Genomic DNA, 20929 nt, shown 5'->3' with positions numbered 1-20929 from the left:
AAAGTTAAAAAATTTTGTTTTTAAAGGGATTAAAAAAAAAAAAAATTTTTAAGGGGGGTTTTTTAAAATTTTTTTTTTTTTTTTTTTTTTTTTTGTCTTTTGCCGTGTCCGGCAACGGATCGCAACCCTCAGTGTCGCCCCCGTACCAGACCGGGACTGGCAACGGGATCGCAACCCTCGGTGTTGCTCCCGCGCCTCGCTCAGCCAGTGAGTGGGAACCGGTCTGTATGTGGGATCCGAACCCTCGGCAGGAGCGCCGCCACAGTTCCCAAGCGGCGCACTATCGCAGTGCGCCACCGGGCCGGCCCAATAAAATTTTTGTTTAACTAATTAGATTTAAAGGATGCTGAGATACCTGACTTTAAGTCACCCAATAGATTCTTTTAAAGTAAAAAAATAGCGCTCAGTTGAACAGTTCATATATCTTGATTTGCTTAAAGCTACGTAATGTTTGTTTATACAGCTCAAGGTACAGTAATGTCTTGTCAAGTCTTTGAATTCTTTGTTTTTGGAGCCCTTTCATATATTTAAGATGGTGAAATCAAATATCTACATGTATAAAACTCTGGACTTACTTAACTATTTGTTTTAAGTATATGTTCCCTTCTGACTCTCCACTCCCTTCAATACCATCAATCCACTATTTGAAGAAACGTGTATCTCAGAGTCCTTGGGGGCAAGTTTCCTTTCATTCATTCTTAACACAAAATCTGAATGATCAGCTTCTTGGCTATGTAAGCACATGTAAGAATGGAAACAGACAGCTGAGAAAACAAACATCAGATCAGCTGCAAATAATTCATTTGAAGTTCCAAATGGAGCTTACTCACATAAAAATGATAACATACTAAAATTCTACATATTGGGTTGCTGTACAAGTCTGTATTCTTTTGCTATATGGGAAGGCTGTTTAAAATAAACCCATAAACACTCTGTAGCAACATATATGAAGTTTGTACATAAGCATATATATATTTCAACCTGAGAAAAGCAGAGTCCTCACAGAAGAAATCCTATTAAAATGGTCCCCTAATTTTGGCCTTATTGTCAGCTTTCGAGATAGCTCTGGCAAGGACGCTTTGCCCACCAGTATGTCTTGTGAAAAATTAAAGCAGAACAAACATTGTTGTACAGTCAAACCTCATTAATTCCATTTATAAATTCAAATCGCAAGCATTTACACACTGCACACATAAATCTTGTAAATACCAAGTTACAGAAAATTCTATAAGTAAATAAGGTTAATACACTCTAAAATCAGTAAAAGTTTCTATCTAATGCTGAACAATTGATAACTATGTCCATTTGCCTTTAACTTTTGTGTCAAAGTATTAATTCCTCTATGTCACAGAACGTGTAGATTCTGCAATGACATCTCAGCATTGGGGGTGCAGTGGTATTGTTAAACTCACCTTGCTGCGTTCCAGACCTTTATACATCCTTTTTGAGCTCCTCTCTGTTCAGTTTCTGAGTCTTACCTTGTTTACTTTTTAGTGCTCTGGGCAGAATTTTCATTCCCCTCCCCCCACCTTCTTTTGGCCTCTAGCTTTACTTTTTGCTTTACCATCCCTCCTCTGTCATGTCTATTACCTCATGGTTTGGGCTGGAGGGTGGCCAAGAAGCCAGAGTCACAGGTGTTCTCCTGTAAGTGTGGTCCCATCTCCTTAGGATGAGCCTGGCTATTTTCCTTGTTCACTGAGCTATGATCAGTACCATCTTGATCACTCTCCCCCTCCAGCCCATGATTTAGACCACCTATGGATGGATTGTAACTTCTTCCCCATTATATCTATGTATCACTAGTATTCATTTCAAAATCGGCTTGTAATATTAGTTGCAATGAAGAAGATTTTATTTTTTAAATATATATTCTGTGTTATATTTTTACTGGTCCTCCTACCTTAACTCCCAATATTTCTATTAGGTTTTACTGGGCATGTTTTGGGGCAAAGGAGGTAGGTTTGAAAGGTGGGCCCTGTTCAATCCTGAGTTAGTTCACTTTGGGACCACGTCCTTGCATGCTCATATTTCCTAGGGCAAAGGCATCTGCATTGTGAAAATTTGTTCACCTTTATGATGATCTCACAATGTCTTTCAGGGACAGAAGCACTGAATAAATCAGAAAAAAAGGGGGGCTAAGTTTTGTCAACACAGGTAATTGTTCTTCTAGTAAGCACAGGTGAAACTCTCTGCTACGACTAGTGGACTTTGTAGAACTGTTTTCTTTGTGTACTGTACTGATGCCCTTCAAAGATGAGAGAAGAAATGTAGTCAGAGGTTAGATTTCGACAGTGCTTCTCAAACTCTGTTGCAAAGAAAGGTTCGTATTATTCTAGAAAATGCAGTAAAAATTAATTTCTAAAAAATGAAAACAGACCTACAAACTACAACCCACCACTTTTTAAATTATCAGATTAAATAGACACAAAATTAGTTTGTCAAATTGCTTTACAAGTTTCTAAACACATGCTATTAGTACCGATACTTATCTCGTCACAGACCAGGAATGACTTGCAAACCACCAAGTTTGGGGACCACACTTTCAAAGCCGATTTAGGGCACTTCTATCCATACCAGATAAGAAGTACTATTTTCAAACAACAACTCAGTAAATATTGTGGCGTGATTACTCAAATTTAGAAAATCCTGAAAGTAGAGGTTAAAAAGAAATGAGAAATCTATTAATGATCTGAATGTAGAGAATAAACCATTGTCAATGACTCTTAGAAGAAAAAAATAGATCAAGTTAATACCCGTTAGATCATCCTAAGGTTAAAAAAAGCAGAGCTTTCGGGGCTGGCCCGGTGGCGCACTGGATAAGTGCGCCGCTTGGGAAGCGCAGCGGCGCTCCCGCCCGAGGGTTCGGATCCCACATACGGACCGGTTCCCGCTCACTGGCTGAGCGAGGCGTGGGAGCAACGCCGAGAGTTGCGGTCCCGTTGCCGGTCCCTGGTCCCCGGTCCGGTACGGGGGCAACACTGAGGGTTGCGATCCGTTGCCGGACACGGAAAAAGACAAAAGACAAAAAAAAAAAAAAAAAAAAGCAGAGCTTTCGAAGAACGGGTCAATTTAAAATTTAAAAACTTAAAAATCTCCTTCTCCAAATAAGCTTTGCACAAAGAAAAAGGCTTACTCCCACCCTTGGCTCTGTCTGAATATAAGTAAACCCGTTAAAAAATACTGGGCCAGAGTCGTTTATACACTATTGTGCATTGCTTCTTTAATTTTTTGTCTGTGCACTGCCAGTTGCTTTCAAATAAGCCTAATTTTTGGAATGGATTTTCATTGACGTTCATGGATCCTGGGTTCTTCAGGGTCTTTGAGCTTTTCCTCTGTGGTAGGAAAGCACTACATGAGATAGGCAGTCCATTGGGATTAGAATTCAATGTGTCAGCTAACTTAGAAATCCCAATACAGAATTTAGCACTCTTGGTCAACGGATACTCTCCAGGGAACGTGGCTTCCAGAAATCAATTATTGGATAACATCCATTTAACCCAAGAGTGGGTTTAATGGTGGCTGTTTTTATTCTGTATTACAAATAGAGTGATAATATTTATTTTATAAGGATAGAGGGTGAAAGAACATTTATTTCAGTAATAGCGTTAGTTCTAATAAATGATTTTGCATTCCACAGGATTAATTTTCAAGGTATTGAAATTGGGAAAGCTGAAATAACTATAAAAGGAATGTAGCGCCTTAAGATTTTTAGAATAAAATGAAATGTGCACCTATTTAAAATTTTCATTTAACTCAGGCATTTAAGATATCAAGAAAATAAATTCTGTCTTCTAGAAAGAGAAATTGGCTAAATGTCTAACGTATAATAAACTTGCAGGTAAGTATCAGGTAAAAGGTAAGTGATAGCGTTGGGTTTCCTCTCCAGTTAGGAAGAGATCCAGTGACAGTTTTTTTCTTCATTGCACATATCAAAAATTGTAATTGTGCTGATTTCACATGCAATATTGGAATAATTTATTATGAAAAATAACAGAAAGAAGATAATAGAGTTTAAATGGTTTATACTCTTACACTTCTGTGTTGTGTTCCTATCTTACAGACTTTTATAGTATTGAATAAAGGGAAGGCCATCTTCCGGTTCAGTGCCACCTCTGCCCTGTACATTTTAACTCCTTTCAATCCTCTTAGGAAAATAGCTATTAAGATTTTGGTACATTCATATCCTTTTTCAAGTGATTAATATTAACTATTTGTACATAATCTATAAGTACTTTGGAGCTAAATATAAAATTAGGTTGAGAAATGTTTATATTCTGTAGCTTTCAACACTCTCATTTTTTATCTTTTGTCATATAAGCTTTATTCTTAAAGTGGATTAATCACATTGATGTCACTGAAACTTGAAAAGTTTTTAACATTTTATATATATATTTATATATATATATATATACCAACACATATGCACACATGTATGTATGTATATTTGTTATCTTTCTAAAAATACTTGCATGTATTGAATCTTACAAATCTAGTATAAGATAGCCATATTTATCTTTACCATCTTGGTACAAAAGTTTGTGATTGTGTAGAATTTGCAGTGATATAATAACAAAAGAACTACTTCCAGACACAAATTTAGGCAAAACTATGATGTAAATCACTTTAGTGTACCTTAGAATAAATAGCTTTTGAGTATATTCTCCATGGGAGAATACCAAGAGATTTTGGGCAGTCCTTAGCTAATCCTTCATCTTTCCTGATGGTTTTTGTGAAGGCAGTTCTGGAAAATTGGCTGAATTTCAAATTTAAGTCATTGAATTATGACTCTACCACACAAATAAAGCTTTACTGATAGCTTAGTAAAGACTCTGGAAGTTAATGAAAGAAGCTAAGATTATATTTCCAAATGTTCTTGAGGGATTCAGCTTTGTGGTTCCCATTGGTGTTAAAAGAGACTCTGTTACTAAATTCATCTGTTGATATTCATTAGTGAAAATCTTTATTTCTGATTATGTCTTGATGGTTTGGGAGTAATAAATACAGAAACACTATTATAATTGTCATAATCTCACACTACCTGGTTTTTAAAAAAATAATTCTGCAATATAAGAGCTGATAGCAAGAGTATTCTTAGTTTACATATGCTATTATTAAAATTTAAAAACATAAAAACTGAAACATAAAAATCCTATGTTCAGGGTTTTTACATTTATGGAAGTTTCTCTATCCTAGTTTTTGTATTACTAGTGCCATCCTGTGGTCACTGACAAAAACCTTCTTTTTCACTTATGGAAAATTTTTGTTTTGGCAGTACACTATTGTGGAAAGAATATTGGATCTGAAGGTAGGAGACATGTGTTCTAGTCCTGGGCCAAGTTATCTAATTTTTCTAGTTTTGGGGTCTTATTTCTCTGATTTCTAAAATATAGTGATAAAACTGTTTTTTAAGGTCTCTTTCAGCTCTATAATTCTGTTATGTCTTGTTCATTTGTTTTACTGAATGCTTAGAGCATATTTACTTATACACAGGCACTGTTGTAAGCATTTCACATGTATTAACTCATTTAATCTATGTGTCAAAATGGTGAAGTCTGTACATTATTAGCTCCAGAGTATAAAAGTAAGTGGGAACACAAGGAGGATCAATGGCACAGAGAAGCTGAATGACTTGCCCAAGATCACTTTGCTATATTGAATTTTAATTACATTTATATCATGGTAAGTCCTGTCCTTCAAGAATATTCACTTTTCATCTTACCCAATGGGGCTGCATTTGTACAAACTCAGTCAAGATAGAGCAACCCAACACTTAGTATCATATTGCATTTTCAACCACAAATTATTTTCATGTATTGAAATATATTAGGTAACGTGTGTTTAAGAAATTACAATATTACAGATATGTACCCTTCCTCAACAGTTTGCTATTTAAATTGCCTGAATTAGTTCAAGTTAATGCTTTCTGCTCAAAAAGTGTGCAACTCCAGGTTGTTCAAACACAGTCCTCCCACTGAAGCTTTTTGGGAGATAAATATATTGATTTAATAATAGTTGCCAAAGCAACACCTTACACTATTATAATGCTTTCTCACACACTATCTCATGTAATCTAAACCACTACTCTGTGATGTTATAATCCAAATTTTACAGATAAAGAAACTGAAATTTGAAGAGATTAGATGACTTGCCCACAGTGTATTTATCACTGAGTCCTCGCTGAGCGAGCTTTTCAATGTTAGTTTTATATAATACGTGGATTTAAATTTTCTTTTGTGTGTTCCTTAACAATAACCTACATTATTCAGCATGCTAATTATGTGCACTATTTTGACAAACTGTGTGTTTATGACAATGGGTAATCCTCCCGACTGGACAAAGAATGTCGAGTAAGTTCTTGTGTTTTAAATATCATGCATATATATATTTGGGATTTTGAAACTATGTGTTAATGTATTCTCAAAATAAAACTAAAGAGCATTTTTAGTACTGCCATTTCTAGACACAATTATGCAGCAATGCTCATTGGCCCTCTGGCCTGCTGCTGTTAGAGCTAATTTTCTCTTTCATCTGTACCTGGTGGTTACTGGAAGTCCACTATTCTTGGACATTCACCACTTTTCCTTTAGGATCTACAGTGGACAAAGCAAACGTGAGAAAAGCAGTTGCAGGAAAGAGGCAATATGGTGGGCCTGGTTCCAGTAAATTCCAGGTGAATTCAGTGAGTTAAGAATCAAAAAAGGCAAATTACAAAGGCTGTGAGAAGACAGCGTTGAGTGTCACAACGTTCTAATTTCCATCAGGCACGTCCACCTGATGTCAGGCCCATATCAGTTTCAAGAATGCTCTCAAAAAAATTGGCTGAGAAAAATCCAAAATTTTGGAATTGCAGAACTTGAAAATTCAGTAGACTGAAGGCTAAACTAACTGAAGTGAAAGTGCACGTAGCATTTTCAGAAACTGGAAGCATTACTAACTATATTGATGGTCTCTCTATTTGGGGATACTTTTGAGGGCAGAGAGGCCAAATTTGTGATAACTGCAGCTGGGACTGCACCTAATCACCTTGCCTAGGCTGTAATCCCTACCGCTCTGTGGGTGCTGACCCTTAAAACAACTACAGAATTATATTCCCAAGAGGCTCTTCTCTTCCTGGACACTTCCAGGTTGGATGCAATAAAAAAAATAGACAAATACTGAAGAAAACAATAAACTTCATATACAAAGAATTTTTAAAGTTTTGCAGTTTACCTGTGAGGCTTCACAGGTCTTCAGTCATCTTAGTTTCTCTGATTTTATGCTATCCTTATACCCCAACTTCTGAGAAGATTTAAATTTTGTAAACATGAATACTTCTGAATTATCACAATATTTTATTCTAAATTAAATTATTTCCTATTATAGCCTTAGAATTATTCACTCTGATTTTAATGAAGTTCCTTTTCCAAGTAAGTTAACCTATCTTATGGAAAGGGAAAACATAACACTTGCTAATTTGTCAATGTTCTCTCATTCTTAAAACATCACTAAAATTGAGATTTTTTTTCAAAGGAAAATAATTTTATGCTTCTGCAATATTATTAATTGGCTACTCTATCAGGTGAACTTTCTGGATAATTCTCAGGAGGCTCTATTCATTTATGTCAATATCAAGACCTTTCAGACAGTAACTAGATAGACTTTATATGGCATGTAATTCTCACACTGCTCTTAACAACACCTTAAAAACAACTCTTCATGTTTTAGGAAGTTGAATTTAATTTTAGGGCTATGTTTTATTTCTATGAAAATAAAGTCAACCTGTTTAGTTTTCTTTTTTAGTATTCATTTATTCTACTAACAGAGTGATAAGAAATTGATATGCTATAAAAGATAACTATTACTTTATCAATTCGTTTTGGGTGCTCGTTTCTAGGTACACCTTCACAGGAATATACACTTTTGAATCACTTATAAAAATTGTTGCAAGGGGCTTCTGTTTAGAAGATTTTACTTTCCTTCGGGATCCATGGAACTGGCTTGATTTCACTGTCATTACATTTGCGTAAGTGACTTTTTTGAAACTTTAAAAGAGAACATAGTTTGTTTTCCTATAAGTGCTCATGCTTTTAAAGAATAGGGTTGCTTTAACCGTATAATATTTTGGTGTGATCTACACACTTAAGCTCTGGATTTTGATTTAGCACAACAGAGGTCTAAGTGACATTTCACTGTGGCATGAAGGCTTTGCAGTAGTTGAAACTACAGTTTTCACATGTGTTAATCATTTGTCAGCAAATTTCATACATGCCACTCTTCCAAAACACACACAAACACACACACACCCTAATAAAAAACTATAAGCATATTCACAACACATCTGTAAAAATGCCTTTTAAAAATTACGGCCAGAAACAATTCTACTTGCGCCACAAATTAGCACCGACCTTACCCACATTATGTACTCTCTGCAGCTTCTTTTGTTAGTTTGGCAGAATAATAGAAAGTCAGTATCAAAACACTGAGAAATCAAACTAACAGCAAAAAAGAAGGTGTTTGGTATATTCTGTATTTCATATATTAAAATACTACTTCATCAGCAAACTGTTTTTTAAGACTTACAGACACACTTTCTCTGCCTCTTTCTATTTCTTTCCAGATCTCTTTTCTTTCTTCCTCTCTTCTTTCCCTCTGAGGCTTTTCTTTGCCCTCAACATAAATTTTCTTAATGTTACATCCTAGCCATATACACTCATGAGTATGCACAATTTCTGCAACCCCATCTTTTTTTTTTTTCCCCTAGTGGTAAACTTCCCCACGAAATGACCCAGAAAAATAATGGAAAGCCATTCAGAAATAGGTGAAAGCAGAGTCTGGAGGAAGGCGGCCTAACACCACTTGCTCTTGCCCTTCCTTCGGTAGCTGAGACTGCCTTGGATTCTTGCAGGTGTAGCGTGGTGGATATGAGGAGAGCTGGTGCTGATATTCTCAGAGCTTTAAATACTGCCTGTCTAGTCTTCCTTTCATATCTGATCAGGATGAGCCAATTCTTCCCCATGCTCTCTGGTCACAGCTCAGAAGAAACCATATGGGACTTCTGTTTCTTGAGAATAAAAATAGGAGTAATGTCAGGGTCCTCGTAAAATACTTTTCTTAACTTGCCCAACTTTCATTTAGAAGTTAAGCTAGGAAAACCTTATTTCATACATAAAGGCAATAAGGCAATCTGCCTTTTCATGCCTAAATTTTTTGACTGAAACCCTAAAAACATAGCCAAGATTTATTTTCATCTTTTCTTAATTCTCCTAAGTTATACATGATGTTGATTACATCACTGTCCAAAATGGCAACAGAGATGCATACTTTATGAAGTTTACCTTTAGCTAAATTATATGAATAAAGCCATAGTGATGGACTCTAATTTGTAATTTGCCACTTAGAATATTTTTCATTTGAAATCACCAAGAAGGTCTTTATAAAAGACCCAAGCAAATAATGTAAATCCTGCTTAAATCTTAGATAACTGATTTAATTCTACAGGTATGTAACAGAATTTGTAAACGTAGGCAGTTTTTCAGCTCTTCGCACTTTCAGAGTCTTGAGAGCTTTGAAAACTATTTCTATAACTCCAGGTAAGAAGTGATTGGTGTAAAGCATAGGCTCCTTGTACCTACAGCTCTTTCTTTGTATCCTGTCACTGTGTTTGTGTGTGAACTCCTTATTACAGATATGTGACAGAGTTTGTGGACCTGGGCAATGTCTCAGCGTTGAGAACATTCAGAGTCCTCCGAGCATTGAAAACAATTTCGGTCATTCCAGGTGAGAGCTTGACACTCAGCATCACAGAAAATGGGGAATCATCAGACTTGGTGTTTCACAGAAAATGATTCTTATTGTCTAGACATGACTTCTATCAGCCTTGGAGTTTAACGATTTCTTGCATGAGACACTGTAATGTGCAGTCTGTGTGATTTGTGCTGAGAGATATGGTTTTCTTGCTGTGAGTTTTACCAAAGAGTTGTTCCCTGTTCAATGTACCAAGCAGTACTTTATTATTCATCATGACTATCTACATACAATGTAAATCCTGTAATTCTTTTGCTAACCAAAGACAAAGAATAAGATAATAAAGAATAGCATGAGTCTACATGGAGGATTTATTACCTCCAAGTGCAATTATTCTCCACACGTCCTCCAGTTTTATAGCAAACCCTTTTCTATTTATAAATAAGGAATTTAAAAAATATTTACTCAGGTAATTTGTTATAAAACTGACAACTGACCTGACCCTAATGAAAGTGTGGGCAAGTTTCAGCAGCAAAAAAGAGAAATACAAAAACTTTTCTTTAATATAGTCTTTATGAAAACCATGAACCTTCTGTTATCTTCTCTCAGGGTGATGGGATATGGGTCTTCATTTCATTGTTTGGATCATTACATTTCCAAAGCTCATCTCCATATGCTATTCAGCCTGCCACAAAGTGTTGCTCTTCCACTGTCATTGCGAGAATTTCAGACTTATGAATGAAATCTATGTTTTCAAGAAAATTCTGTGATGCTTTTATTATTTCGGATGTGTTAAATCTTCATGGTAATAGGCTTCTTTCTTTCAGGCCTGAAGACCATTGTGGGAGCCCTGATCCAGTCGGTGAAGAAGCTCTCAGATGTAATGATCCTGACTGTGTTCTGTCTGAGTGTTTTTGCTCTAATTGGGCTGCAGCTCTTCATGGGCAACCTGAGGAATAAATGCATCCAATGGCCTCCCACCAATGCTTCCCTGGAGGAACATAGTGTAGAAAAGAATATAACTATGAACTACAATGGCACACTTGTAAATGAAACTGTCATGGAGTTTGACTGGAAGTCATACATTCAAGATACAAGTAAGAATTACTGCTATGTATATTTATTCTTTGCATTGTTGATTTGCCTTACATCTAGGCGTGGAAACATTTTTTTAAAAATGCTGGTATAACAAGTTGTGATCTCTTAGAAAATTATCTGATCAAACTATTTTTAAATATTTAACATTATATTTTTAGTGGGCATTTCTTTCTTCTGGGTTTTAAATAATAGATCACATATTTTTTAACTAATTTTAAAGAAGAATTTTAATTTTCAACTTATCAATAGTTTGCATGTACACTTAATTATTTTATTGATAACTATTTTAATTTTGGCTCCGAAATGCCACTTACTATTGTATCATCATGTGGTAGGCTGAAGAATTTGGCTACAGTTTTCCTAGGATTTTCAGTTGCTGTACATTCTTCCGATGGCAATTGAGACAATCAAAGGAGATAAAATATTTGAAAACCCTTTGTAAATGCTCAAGTACTATGCAAATGTAAACCATTAAACATTAATTACAGAATGACTTTTATGTACCAGAAGCTGTACAGGATACTGGGGAAAGTAATAGTGATAATACATGGCTTCAGGGTGCATGTAAATTAGTAGATTATTTTGTTATTTTACAGAAATCAAGTGATACCTAAAGATAAATATTATTCTTATATTTGAAGAGTAGTATTACATAAAAGAGAAAAAATTACAATCAATTAAGCTTCAGCAGAGAGTAACAGAAAATGTCAGATAAATCAGTGAAGTTATAGGAATCTGTTTATCTTCATTTCAAGAGTTTAGACAAAATAGTCAAACATTTAAATAATTTGCTCTAGAAGAATGAAAAAATAATTGGCCAAATACTCTTTCTCTTTTTAAAGTGACAATAAAAGTAAATAAAGTTCTCTCTGTCTCAAATTTTAGTATCTGACAGTAGCAACATTTCAAAAGCAGGGAGAGTTAGAACATGATTCACGAAGAAAGGAAATGTCCTTTTTAAGGAAAAACATTAAAATATAAAACTTAGACTGTAGTCTGCTTTAATATAGCTATATCTTTATTATTTTAAGGTTATGATTAATACTTTGAAATACAACAAAGAAACTTTCGTGACTGGTTGCAGGGAATAAGTAGGATTAGTCATAGAAACTTACTGGTGGTCTGATAATTCCTAAAATATGATAGCATAATAAAAAAATGAAGAACTAATCAGTGTCCTCTTCTAGTTATAGATCTGGTAAAAGCCTTGGGTTGGTACAGATTAACTCTTCCATGATACATGCTAAGAAATAACTTGCAGTCAGCTGTAAATCTCTAGATCAAGAACAATAACTGTCAGAGCAACTCATGAACATCCCTTACTCACTTCATATGATGTTAATAAGAACACCATTGTCACCAACTCCATGAAATCTCTTATTTGATTATTTAAGATCAAGATACTGATTATAAGAATGTCACTTAGGGGCCGGCCCGGTGGCGCACTGCTACAGTGCGCTGCTTGAGAGCACGGTGGCGCTCCCGCCGAGGGTTCAGATCTCACATACAGACCAGTTCCCACTCACTGGCTGAGTGAGGTGCGGGCGCAGCGCCGAGGGTTGGGATCCCGTTGCCGGTCCCGGTCCGGTACGGGCGCGACACTGAGGGTTGCGATCCATTGCCGGACACGAAAAAAGACAAAAAGGAAGGAAAAAAAAAAGAATGTCACTTAGGGTTATTCTCTCTAGTAAAAATTTGACTTTATTTTACTTACGCTCAAAGTAAAAGAAATGAAAATAATCTGAGGTCATTTTCACTATAAAAATCTATGATTCTTTTCATTTTCCCTAATAATATTTCACTTGCTGAGAAAAGGTTATTTTTTATTATTTTTATTTATACATGTTTATGGAGTACAGAGTTGACTATCAGTGTTTGTGTACAGTATGTGATGATCAAATCAATACGATTAGCATGTTCCATCATTCTAAATCATAATTGTTTGTATGCCTTACCCAATTACTCCCCATCCCCCCTCTCCCTCCGCCTCCCCGTTTCCCACCTCTAGTAACTATAGTTCTGTTCTCTCCTTCACTCCTTCGAAAGTTCAACATTTTATTGTGGTATTTCTTTCTTTCTTTGTTTCTTAGCTCCTACCTATGAGTGAGGACATGCAGTATTCTCTTTCTGTGCCTGGTTTATTTCACTTAATATAATTTTCTCCAGGCTCATATATATTGCTGAGAATGTCAGAATTTCATTCTTTTTTATGGCTGAATAGTATTCCGTTGTGCATATATACCACATTTTCCTTATCCAGTCACCCACTGATGGACATTTAGGTTGGTTCCATATACTGACTATTGTCAATAGATCTGCAGTAAACATGGGAGTGCAGATATCCCTTTGACAATGATTTCCATTCCTTTGGGTATATACCCAGAAGTGGGATTGCTAGATCACACGGAAGATCTATCTGTAGTTGTTTGAGAAACTTCCATACTATTTTCCATAATGGTTGCACTAATTTACAGTCGCACCAGCAGTGTAGAAGAGTTCCCCTTTCTCCACATCCTCACCAGTGTTTGTTATTCTCAGTCTTTTTGATAATAGCCAGTTTAGCTGGACTACAGTAATATCTCAGAGTGGTTTTCCTTTGCATTTCCCTAATGATTAGTGATACAAATATAAATAAAATGATTCATCTCTAAAAATGATAGAAAATTAAATTTATTAAAATTAAAGATACACATTTAGACTGAAAAGTTATATTTTCCTCAGGTTAAGCCTTTAGGTCATTGAATTTAATGGACAAAACATTATTTGCAAATATGGGATATCAAAAATTCATCCAGAAATTATTATATTCCTTTCATTTCGTTTAATTTTAATTGAAAGTTAAGAAATCCTATGTCACTTTTCCTGTCTTTGTTCAAAGAAGTCAGGACATTTGGAAATAAAAATGATTGTGTAGTACTACGTCCTCTACAGAACTACACATGCAATAAATTCCTCTGAAAATTTAGCATCTAGAAAGTATTTCTTCTTACAAAATCCAACAATGACTATTTAATTCCATGTGTTTCTCTTTTTGTCATTCATTTACTTATTCATTCAATAAACTGTAGTGAATGGCCACCAGGTCCCAAACAGTAGTAATACAGAAATAATTAATGATGGTGACTTTCTTTCTAGAAGTAATAATATTAACATTGCAAGTATATATATGTTATTGGCAGCACAGTGAGGGGAGTTCTTAATTCTGCCAATCTTTAGTGGAAAAGAAGTAGAGAATATAAATGAAAAAGTCACAGAAGTGACAATTTAACTGGACATTGAAAGAAGCCAAGGAGTTTGCCAAGAACAGGAAGCTATGAGATGGTGTAGTATTCACCTGCAGGAATCATTCGAGTTTTAGTATTTAAAGTTTTTCTGTATTTCATTTGTTTTAGTAGCTGATATGATTTATGCATCTTTTACTATAAGATGCCTATATTATATTTTGGAAGTTGGTAGAATGTAAATTCTAATTAATTATTTAAAATTTATTAATAGTGTTAAAAACATAGGAGAGAAGACCAGAAAACATACAATCCTTTTATTTTTAAACATGTGGCTGTTTTGAGAAAGCAAAGAAATTCTTGTCATTCTTACTTTTATTGAATAAATTTTTTTATTTTTCATGAGAATGGTGGAAAAACACTGATACCTTTTAAAAATGTTATATTAGTACCTGTGATTATCACCAATTTTACATCCGTAATGAAGAAATAGTCTTCACTATTAAGTATCTAATGCCCTCAATCTAGTATTTGGAGGAGAGGGGGAAAATACTTGTGTCTTTGAATGAATTAGATATTTAAGCTACTCGGTGAACATAAAATTTTGTAGGACCTGATCTTCCTGTTTTCGTTTCAGTGTTTTTTACAGTGCAAATGTTCATTCGATGACCTTCTTTTTTCAAACAGGGTACCACTATATCCTGGAGGGTTTTTTAGATGCTCTTCTATGCGGAAATAGCTCTGATGCAGGGTAAGCCAGTAATTTATGTGTGTATATGTGTGTATTTTTTCCTGTCTTTTTTTAAACACTGACAAATGACAGCCAACTAACTTTATTTATATTTAATTTGCTACAGTTAGGGTTATTGATAAAGTGTGAGATTATTTAATTAGATAAGCTTATACATTTTGCAAAGCAAGAAGTAATACTTTTAGCTATAATGCTCTTTCCCTTAGATAAGTATATTGAACTATGATCAACTCTGAAGACTCTATAGTAGAAAAAATGAAGTAGAGATGTTAAAATGCTAATTACCAACAGAAAACAGTTTTATAAAATATTATTAGAAATACCGTACCATATTTTAAATATGACACCAAGTGGCTAATAAAACTCTATTAAGTCAAGAGCTGGAAAATATATTAGTTACTTATCATACTTGTATCCCTTGAAATAACAAATCTTTCAGGCTAGACAGTGTTATAAGTATAGCATCTTACCAGAATAAAAAGAGAGGATGTTTTATACTTTTACTCTATTTACAGCCAATGTCCAGAAGGATATATGTGTGTGAAAGCTGGCAGAAATCCCAATTATGGCTACACAAGCTTTGATACTTTCAGTTGGGCTTTTTTGTCTTTGTTTCGATTGATGACTCAGGACTTCTGGGAAAATCTTTATCAGCTGGTAAGAATTTGAAGAGACACACACAGTCAACCCTTGGTGTCCTCGGGGGATTAGTTCCTGAACCTCCTATGTATACCAAAATCTGCAGACGCTCAAGTTCCTGATACAAGTGGCACAATATTTGCATATATCCTATACACATCCTCCTGTATACTTTAAATCATCTCTAGATTCTTATAATACCTAATACAATGTGAATGCTGTGTTATACTATATTGTTTAGGGAATATGACAAGACAAAAAGTTTGTACATGTTCAATACAGATGCAATTATTTTGAATATTTTTGATCTATGGTTGGTTTAATCCACGGATGCAGAACCCACAGGTAAGAAGGGCCAACAGTCTGCATTTAAGTAAATGTATACAAGAAAACCAGCTGAGTTATGAAACCCAAACCACAGCGTAATATAACGGAAAGAGCAGAGCTTGAAATTAGTAGACTTGAGTTTCTCTAGCCTATTGATTATAACACATATTAAGCAGAGTGATGCCCAGGATCTCAATTCTCTCACATTTTCCCTTGGCTCAAAGACTCTTTCCTACCCTTCTCAGACCCAGATTCTACTAAACAGAAGGCACATTCTCCCCACATCCCTATCTACCCCCTCAAGTATTATCCCTCAGGTACGAGGTAATGAAAATGAAGAAGCAGATTATAGAAAGATAACTTGGTCTCTTCCTTGACTTTCATGAAAGGCTCACCTCTATGATGGAGGTCCCCATGGCATTTTGTTAACTGTCTCATTCTTGGCGAATCCAAGGATTCCCTCTCAGAGATCAGAGTATGAATGCATAAGGTAGGGGAGAAGGAAGAGACTGAGATTAAAGAAACAAATAGTCGAAGAGGTAGGAGAAGCTGTGACCAACATTAATCTTATTTATATCAGAGTTCTGCAAGACACACAAGTAGGTTGAAAGTTGAAGCCACCTGTTAGTGAAATAATATTAAAAAATAATTCCGATATTCCTGTTTCTAGACATTACGTGCTGCTGGAAAAACATACATGATATTTTTTGTGCTGGTCATTTTCTTGGGCTCATTCTATTTAATAAATTTGATCCTGGCTGTGGTGGCCATGGCCTATGAGGAACAGAATCAGGCCACTTTGGAAGAGGCAGAACAGAAAGAGGCTGAATTTCAGCAGATGCTTGAACAGCTTAAAAAGCAACAGGAAGCAGCTCAGGTAAATTCATCAAATCAAATATGCACTGTCTCGTGGCACCAAACTTTTTTATTATTTTAATTGATACAAAAATATTGGAGAAAAGTGAGAGATGGTATCTAAGGGAAGCTGGTAGTATGAAAAACTAGTAAAGATTTCTGTATTTTTATCATCTATTTAGTTTCATTAGGTTTATTTTTTTTCTAAGCTATTTATAGTATTAACCACAATAGATCTTTCTCATATCCTTTTAAACATCCTAGGATTCTCAGAATAAAAGGGAAAATGTGCTTTCTGAGTCTCCTCAAGTGAGAAACTTTTACTGAATGAGTATACTGACATTAGGAGAAATCATCTTCTCTAAGGAAATCATCTCTTACAAAAATTATTGGTTATTATATAAAAAGATGTTCATCTAGTTCTTAAAAATAGTATTTACCTTTCTTTAATCAAAAATATGTTGGCTTTTAATGTGGTTACTCAATTGCCTTTATAAGAAATGATCAAATAATACAAAGCTCATGAAAATATTTGCATTATTTCTTAATTCTGTTTTCTACAAACCTTTTGAAGTACTCTTGTGTAATGTTCTCTGATACAACGGTATCCAGTAGGCATATGAACATCACTAATCTTATGGGGATCAGGTAATCTAAGAGGGATTACTTGTTCTTATAGTGAGGTGTCAGTGCTCATAATACAATAAATTGTAAAATGCCTCCCCTCTTCCTCCCACTTTCCCTCAATTTTTCTATTTAGCATACACAATCACTGTCTTTATTAAAGAAGACAGTTACTTGGGGAATATTAGTCTATATGCAAAAGTCTTGTATTGAGGGTATTCTGGGGACAATGATAATAATCAAACAAGTTGGTGCCAAGTGCCAACTTAGTACCAGTACAAGCTGAGACTGAAAAGCATTGTTTTCATTCCATGCCTACATGGCCATAACTACAAGTGCTGAGTTGAAGAGGGTGGGGACAGTTTTTGGAGAACTGAATGTCTTGTCTTGCTTAGCAGAAAACCATTGACCTTCCGTCTTCTGTTCCTCTGGACAGAGTATTGTGGAAGGGTGTGGAAAGGATTTTATAACCATCCATAAATTTGACTGATAATATTTTGAGGGTATTGGACAACCCAGTTTCAATAACTGGAGAGTGGACCTCAGATCTTTATCACATTTCCCTGCCTTTGGATATGACCTCGGGTAACTCATCAGCAGTTCTTCCATGCTGCAGTTTCTTTTTCAAAGAAAAGAAGACAACACTAATTAAATACCGGTTTTTGGAGTAAATCAAATCCCCAAAAGTACTATAAATTTATGTTCTTGTTGGTGCCCAGTGGGTCCTTTTGAATATGTGGTCTGTGAAGCATAACACAGACATAATAAATGTTCCCATGGAGAAAACCAAATTATCTCTGAAAGCTTTTATTTAAAAAAAAAAAAAATCACACTTACACTTGCAGAACATCTCCTATGTAATATCAGCTTCAGTCAGCTAAATGTATTTTTAAATGCCATGCAAATACTTGAGCCATTTTTAAAAAGATAAAGTCTTCTCTAGTGCCATGCTAATACTGCTTCTTCTCAATATAGCAAGCAGCAACTGTAACTGCCTCAGAACATTCCAGAGAGCCCAGCGCAGCAGGCAGGCTCTCAGACACCTCATCCGAAGCCTCCAAGTTGAGTTCCAAGAGTGCTAAGGAAAGAAGAAATCGAAGGAAAAAAAGAAAACAGAAAGAGCAGTCTGGTGGGGAAGAGAAAGATGAGGATGAATTCCATAAATCAGAATCTGAAGACAGCATCAGGAGGAAAGGGTTTCGCTTCTCCATCGAAGGGAACCGCCTGACCTATGAGAAGAGGTACTCTTCCCCACACCAGGTATGGCATCGCTCAGTCTACTGGTGCATGGATAAAAATTAGAATGCTGAGGAGGGGAGGAGAGTCAAAGTGGAATTTTAATTAGCAATTGTTATGAAGTGAACTGGCTACTATTTTTATTTTACTTAAACTTTCTCTGCATAGTAATGTGAAATTTTACTCCTCACATATTTAAGTCTACAGCTTGGTGTAGTTGAAATGACACTTGAAAGGGTTGAAAGTTAGGAGACCTGGATTTTCGTTCTGATTCTGTATGCTGGTACTATAACTAATGACATTTAATCTTTCTGGTCCTCAGCCCTTTTAATGACAACAGCAAAATGAGGATCTGGGGCTAGCTGATTCATAATGTTCTTTGGGTTATAATGGGCTTTTTCCCCTAACTTTTTATAAATCATCATTCATGGTTCTGTAAATATTAATCATGGCAGACTTTATCAAAAAGCATACCACTCGGAATTTCAGAAGTCTGAACTTCAAGTTCCCGGAACACTGTGCCTTAAAGGTGAAACAGAAATAATAATTAAAGTGATTTCTGAAAAGCAGACTAAAATAATTTGTAAAAAAGTGTTATAATTCTTTGAAAGGAAAGAGCTATGAAAACAAGTGTAGCCTTGTTAAGGTCATGCAGCCAGTGCTCACCAAATGTTTATAACATCCATAGCAATATATTAAGGATGTTTCCTTTTGAACTTGAGAAATGGTGGTTCAGGGTTTGTTGAGGGTTTTCTTCATATCTTTACATTGCAATCTAGCTCCTCATTCTTTAATCCCGAGGGCTAGAAAACTCCTTTTATAGAAACGAATTTAATCCAAATGCACAGAAAAAATGAGAATGTTAATTAAAAGAAATGAGCCACATTCTGTTATAAATGCTGAAATCTCCTTCCACTTAATCTTGCAAATTAAAAGCATATTTCAAAGAGCCGTATTAATATGATTTTACTTCTGTGTGTTTGTTTGTTTCAAACTTAGTCTTTGTTGAGCATCCGTGGCTCCCTATTTTCTCCAAGGCGAAACAGCAGAACAAGCCTTTTCAGTTTTAGAGGGCGAGCAAAAGATGTGGGGTCTGAGAATGACTTTGCTGATGACGAGCACAGCACCTTTGAGGATAATGAGAGCCGGAGAGATTCCTTGTTTGTACCTCGACGACATGGAGAACGACGCAACAGTAACCTAAGTCAGACCAGTAGGTCCTCGCGGACGTTGGCAGTGTTTCCAGCAAATGGAAAGATGCACAGCACTGTGGATTGCAATGGTGTGGTTTCCTTGGTTGGTGGACCTTCAGTTCCTACATCGCCTGTAGGACAGCTTCTACCAGAGGTGATAATAGATAAACCAGCTACTGATGACAATGTAAGGAAGTTTTAAATAGTCTAGGCATGGCTGGCCCATTATTGCTGCACCAGCCAGTGTTTCTACAGAATGGAACCCATGAGAATGATTCCTGGTTGGTCAAGCTGTGAATGCACCTGCATCTTGTAATACCTTTAATAGACTAACCAACAAAAACTAAAACCTCAACACTCTCCTGCACAAACCTGAATGCGTTTACTTATTTAAAGTGCTAAGAATTAATCAAACATCATAATTACTGTCTCCAGTTGGAGGATTTGCTATATACCCACACTGAATTTAAATAGCAGGACATCCTCTAAGGCCCTGGCATAAAAATAAATGAAAAATCCTTATATTTAAGTGTGAAGGGTGTGTAATAAATCTTTCCAACATATTCTTCAATACATCTCTGCTTTAGTTTAGATTTTTGAAAACACTGTGCTTAAATAGATAGCGTCACTGTTACCTTAAAGTGTCTAGTACTCGTATGTGTCTTACTGAAAAATAATGCTGATATAGGTCTTCTCAAAACTAATATGAATGAAAAATCACAGAGAAATTATGAATACAGGCAGATAAAATATTGTCTGTATACAAAGTTGTGATATGTGTTTGTGAATGTATACCCAGATGAGGAATTTCTAAACAGATGCTGCCTCTTTTTAGACTGTTCACTCACTTGGAAATATATCAGCATGATGAGGCATGACTAAGTCAGAATTGGATGACTTATTGCTTTGGTACCCTGGATGAAACTGTTGTCCATGCAGCATGTGTGATTTTTTTTAACATATAATTTGTGTAGTCAATAACCATCCATGTCTTGTGTCCAGAAAATGAGATGGCAGCTAAGTGTGTGGTAATCATTGGCATTTTCTTAAAAATAAATGGTTACCTTCTCAAAAATCAAATGCCTTAATCACTTATATGACTTAAGTTATTAGGTTTTTACTATTAGTTCAGAAGTACGTTTAACTTAGGGCCGGCCCGGTGGCGCACTGGAGAGGGCGGCGCTCCCATCGAGGGTTCAGATCCCATGTGGAGAACGGTTCCCGCTCGCTGGCTGAGCGCGGTGCAGGCGCAACACCGAGGG

General features: G+C 35.7%; 1 protein-coding gene across 1 annotated transcript in view; it reads left to right on the top strand.

Moving 5' to 3' along the window:
- Window positions 1-20929, top strand: part of SCN1A (sodium channel, voltage-gated, type I, alpha subunit) — a 127024-nt gene that overhangs the window by 52519 nt on the left and 53576 nt on the right. The window contains exons 3-12 of the mRNA XM_008585445.1: window positions 4061-4179; window positions 6258-6347; window positions 7874-8002; window positions 9665-9756; window positions 10551-10820; window positions 14730-14793; window positions 15309-15450; window positions 16430-16636; window positions 18214-18498; window positions 19474-19854. Coding sequence (XP_008583667.1) covers window positions 4061-4179; window positions 6258-6347; window positions 7874-8002; window positions 9665-9756; window positions 10551-10820; window positions 14730-14793; window positions 15309-15450; window positions 16430-16636; window positions 18214-18498; window positions 19474-19854 — 1779 coding nt within the window. The remainder of the gene's footprint in view (window positions 1-4060; window positions 4180-6257; window positions 6348-7873; window positions 8003-9664; window positions 9757-10550; window positions 10821-14729; window positions 14794-15308; window positions 15451-16429; window positions 16637-18213; window positions 18499-19473; window positions 19855-20929) is intronic.

The sequence above is a fragment of the Galeopterus variegatus genome, unplaced genomic scaffold (genome assembly GCF_000696425.1).
Source record: "Galeopterus variegatus unplaced genomic scaffold, G_variegatus-3.0.2 Scaffold9, whole genome shotgun sequence".
Classification (NCBI taxonomy): Eukaryota; Metazoa; Chordata; class Mammalia; order Dermoptera; family Cynocephalidae; genus Galeopterus; species Galeopterus variegatus.
This window is presented reverse-complemented; position numbering and strand designations above follow the sequence as displayed.